Source organism: Trifolium pratense, linkage group LG2, assembly GCF_020283565.1.
Source record: "Trifolium pratense cultivar HEN17-A07 linkage group LG2, ARS_RC_1.1, whole genome shotgun sequence".
NCBI lineage: Eukaryota > Viridiplantae > Streptophyta > Magnoliopsida > Fabales > Fabaceae > Trifolium > Trifolium pratense.
Genome location: NC_060060.1, coordinates 51,952,998 through 51,956,396, shown reverse-complemented (window position 1 = coordinate 51,956,396; position 3,399 = coordinate 51,952,998). Strand labels below are relative to the sequence as shown.

Below are 3,399 nucleotides of genomic sequence, written 5' to 3'. Positions count from 1 at the left end.
CATTCCCTAATTATAATTTTTGGAAATTTATTTTCTTTTTTATATTGAATTTTCAACCACAATAATTACTTTTTATCAAACATTTCCCTAATTATTCTATCCTTTTTTCTACACCTTGCGATAAATATTAACTTTTTCTATCAATAAAATTTTACTAGAACTACCAACTTTCTTAATATTCATTATTTAGTCAACAATAGTACTAGTATTTAGAGAGGGGGGTAAGGTAATAAAAGAGTACCCAAAATAAGAAAAGTTTGCTTAAAAAAATAATAATAAAGTATTCACTACTACTAATAAAGGAAAAACAGATTTGACCACTCTACCATTGGAGTATGCACTATGCGACGCACAGTAATAAATGAGATAATAAATATTTTAACTTTTTCCATAATTTCAGTATCCTATGCCAAAAAATAGTACAGTTCCTTAATTCAAACACTCTTCCGTTACCGTTACCGTCACCGTTAAAATTAAGGAAAAAAAATCTACCTATCAAGCACAACCACCTCATCAACGTTAACGCCGCCGTCATTTTCACCGGGAACATGTTCCCCCTCCTCATCAAGCCACCTCTCAACCGGGGCACATTCCGCCTTGTGTCGGAACTTCCAATCAAGCGCTTGACAAGCGCGTGAGCAATAATTCACCGCGCCGCAAACCGAACACCTTCTAAACTCGTGCTTCCTTGTCTCCGGTCTTCCACAACCGGTATTAGAACATAATCTCATACCTTGACCCGGAAACCCGCCCCGAATAGAAAACCATTCAGACATAAATTGGTTAGCCGGGTGAGCCTCTTGAACCGGAATATTACAACCAAAATCACTTAGCAACGGACAACCCGACCCGGTAGTAACCCGAAGCAGTGGTGGCTGATTCGGAAACGGGTTAATACTCCACGTCAGCAACGGCTGTTTGGTATTGCCGTTGGACAAAACGGCAGCGAGTTCACGGGCGTTAGCTTGAACTAAAAACCGCCGTCCCTCTATAACGTTCTGTTTAACGCCGTAACCGTCTTGTAAACAATGACCCAACTCACGTAAACCGTCGATATGGCCGAGAAATGCAGCGCGTGCACACAGAGCAACACCGGCGCGTAAATCTTTGTCGTTTTTCGTTCCACCGCTTCCATTGAACTGAATTACGGCTAATGAATACAAAGACGGCGCGTGAGATTTCATCGCTGCTTTTGCCATCAACGACGCGCCACTTCCTCTGTTTTGCAAACAATAAAACCGAATCTGAAAAGAAAAATAAAACACAATAAAAATCACTATTTATTCGCTTGCATGTAATAATAAAAAACATAAAACAAAATAACAAATTTTGTTAATCACTATTTTGCTTGCATGTAATTATAAAAAAACATAAAACAATTTTGTTTTTTGTTTAAGGTGTTTACCATTCCGAGAGTGTAACAAGCTTCGATGTTTCCGGCATCAGCACAGCGTTTGAGGAAGCGTTGAGCAGAGTCAGACCAGTTTTTAGCTTTAACCGATAATGTTTTGTTCGATGCTTTTGACAAAACAGAAGAGTTTAGACTTAAACCATTTAGTCTTTTGCACCTGTTTTGTTTAACTCAACAAAATCAGTTTCTAAAACACATATTAACAAAAATCAAAAACAGAACAAATTTTTGAATACATACGTGATTAGAACACTGATAAAATCAGAGGGAGAAGTTGCAGTGGAAATAAGTTTTGTGAGAACAGAGAGGACAAGGTCATCAGGTAAAGAATCAAAGAAATCAGAATCTTCTTCTCCGGTGGGTTTTTCCGACAGCATTATTTTCTGTCTTTTGTGGGTATTGGTGAACTCAGAACACATGTTTGAAAGTGGTTGTGTTTGAGGATAACAAAAGCCTCTTCTGGTTCGCATAATAGATAACACTAGAAGATATATAGAGAGAGAGATTGAGAGATAGAATGTAAAAGACTAGAGAGAGAGAGAGAGGAGTTATATATATATATGAGGGGTAATGAATCAGAATCGTTTATTTTATTTATTTATTTATTTATCACATTTAAAAAAACAACATAGGAACAGGGAGTGGTGAATTACGAAAGTAACCCTGATATTATCGTTAGTTAATAGTTATTGTGAGTCAAAGTGCGTTGACCCAGATCTCACTCCGTCTTCGTCCGTAAGTTAATGCACTCGATTGCTTTCTCTTTTCATTTTGTACTGTTAAAATCCTTCTCCCTTGTCTGCACGCTTTTCAACAGTTTCTTTTCTTTTCCTTTTTCTTCTTTAAAATACTTTTTTTTATAGGTGAGTTTATAAAATAATAAGATAACTCTTAATATTCTAATTTTTTTTTCTCTAAAATAATGGACACTTTTAATTTTTAATGGGATATATTGAATAAATCTTTTTTTTTTTTGTATAATATTGAATAAATCTTTACACCTGTATTATTTAATTTTAATTTACTATTCAATATTTTCATTACATATTTATACTTAAAATAATATTATTAGAGTGGTCGATCTCTTTGGCCTATAATATTTTCGTCAAATTCACCGTGATTCTATATATAGAATATATCTACTATATAAAAAAATAAAATATCTATGAAATCTCCAATTTGTCCTATTTTATTTTTTGATACGTCATTGATTTCACGGTTATTTTGTGTTTTTATTCAAACGTTAGTACAAAAAACTTCCCATTTTATGATGGTTACTCATATTTTAACTTCTAGTTTTTCAACTTCCCAAAAAATAAAAAAATCATTTTTTTTTTGAAAAAATAAACTAAAATATTAATAGAATAAAAGCTAAAAAAACTATATTCTTAATAATTTTATGTTATAACATATAAATCGTAAGTAACAAATAAAAGTAAATAAAGTTTGTGACATTTTTGTGTTGTTATCTACGTGAGTAAAAATAATAGTGTGTTGTTGTTATTTTTTATAATTAGGATTTAGACTAAGTTTTTTGTTTTTAGAAAGTTGTATTTGGGCATGGACCAATGTTATGACTGATAAAATAATAATAATAAGACAGGTCACGGGCCAACCCGCAAATCCGCGGATTTAACCCGCAGTTTTAACGGTCCAACCCGTACGGGCAAAAATATAAACGGGCCAAAATAAAATGGTCTTAAGTTCGTGCGGGCTGCAGGTTAAATGGGTCAACCTGCGGACCATGACCCATATAGTCAGCTCTAATATTTATACTTATATATTAATATGAAAATCTACTATTTTTTGTGATGCTCACGGAACTTGCATTTTTAATAATATATTATGTTGTCTATTTCTTTTAATAATTTTACGAGTTATATTCATATTAATACGGAAACCTAATTTTTATGGTTATATCTACGGGCCTTATATTTTTACTCCTATATTAATAAAGTTTTTTTTTTTTTTTTTACAATTTTACGAGT

At 33.0% G+C, this 3,399-nt stretch overlaps 1 protein-coding gene across 1 annotated transcript; it reads right to left on the bottom strand.

The window, feature by feature from the left end:
* Positions 1-358: 358 nt before the first annotated feature.
* LOC123910189 (F-box protein At1g67340-like) lies at positions 359-1,980 on the bottom strand. The gene is made up of 3 exons (XM_045961269.1): positions 1,652-1,980; positions 1,406-1,568; positions 359-1,244 (listed from the first exon to the last, which is right to left on the bottom strand). The coding sequence occupies exons 1-3, from the start codon at positions 1,879-1,881 to the stop codon at positions 489-491; spliced, it is 1,149 nt and encodes a 382-aa protein (XP_045817225.1). The 5' UTR covers positions 1,882-1,980; the 3' UTR covers positions 359-488.
* Between the last annotated feature and the right edge of the window lie 1,419 nt (positions 1,981-3,399).

Coding starts and splice junctions, on each gene's coding strand:
- LOC123910189 (XM_045961269.1), bottom strand. CDS start 1,881: ATGCGAACCAGAAGAGGCTTTTGTTATCCTCAAACACAACCACTTTCA. Junction 1,569..1,651: donor TTTATCAGTGTTCTAATCAC/GTATGTATTCAA, acceptor TAAACAAAACAG/GTGCAAAAGACTAAATGGTT. Junction 1,245..1,405: donor CTTGTTACACTCTCGGAATG/GTAAACACCTTA, acceptor TTTTCTTTTCAG/ATTCGGTTTTATTGTTTGCA.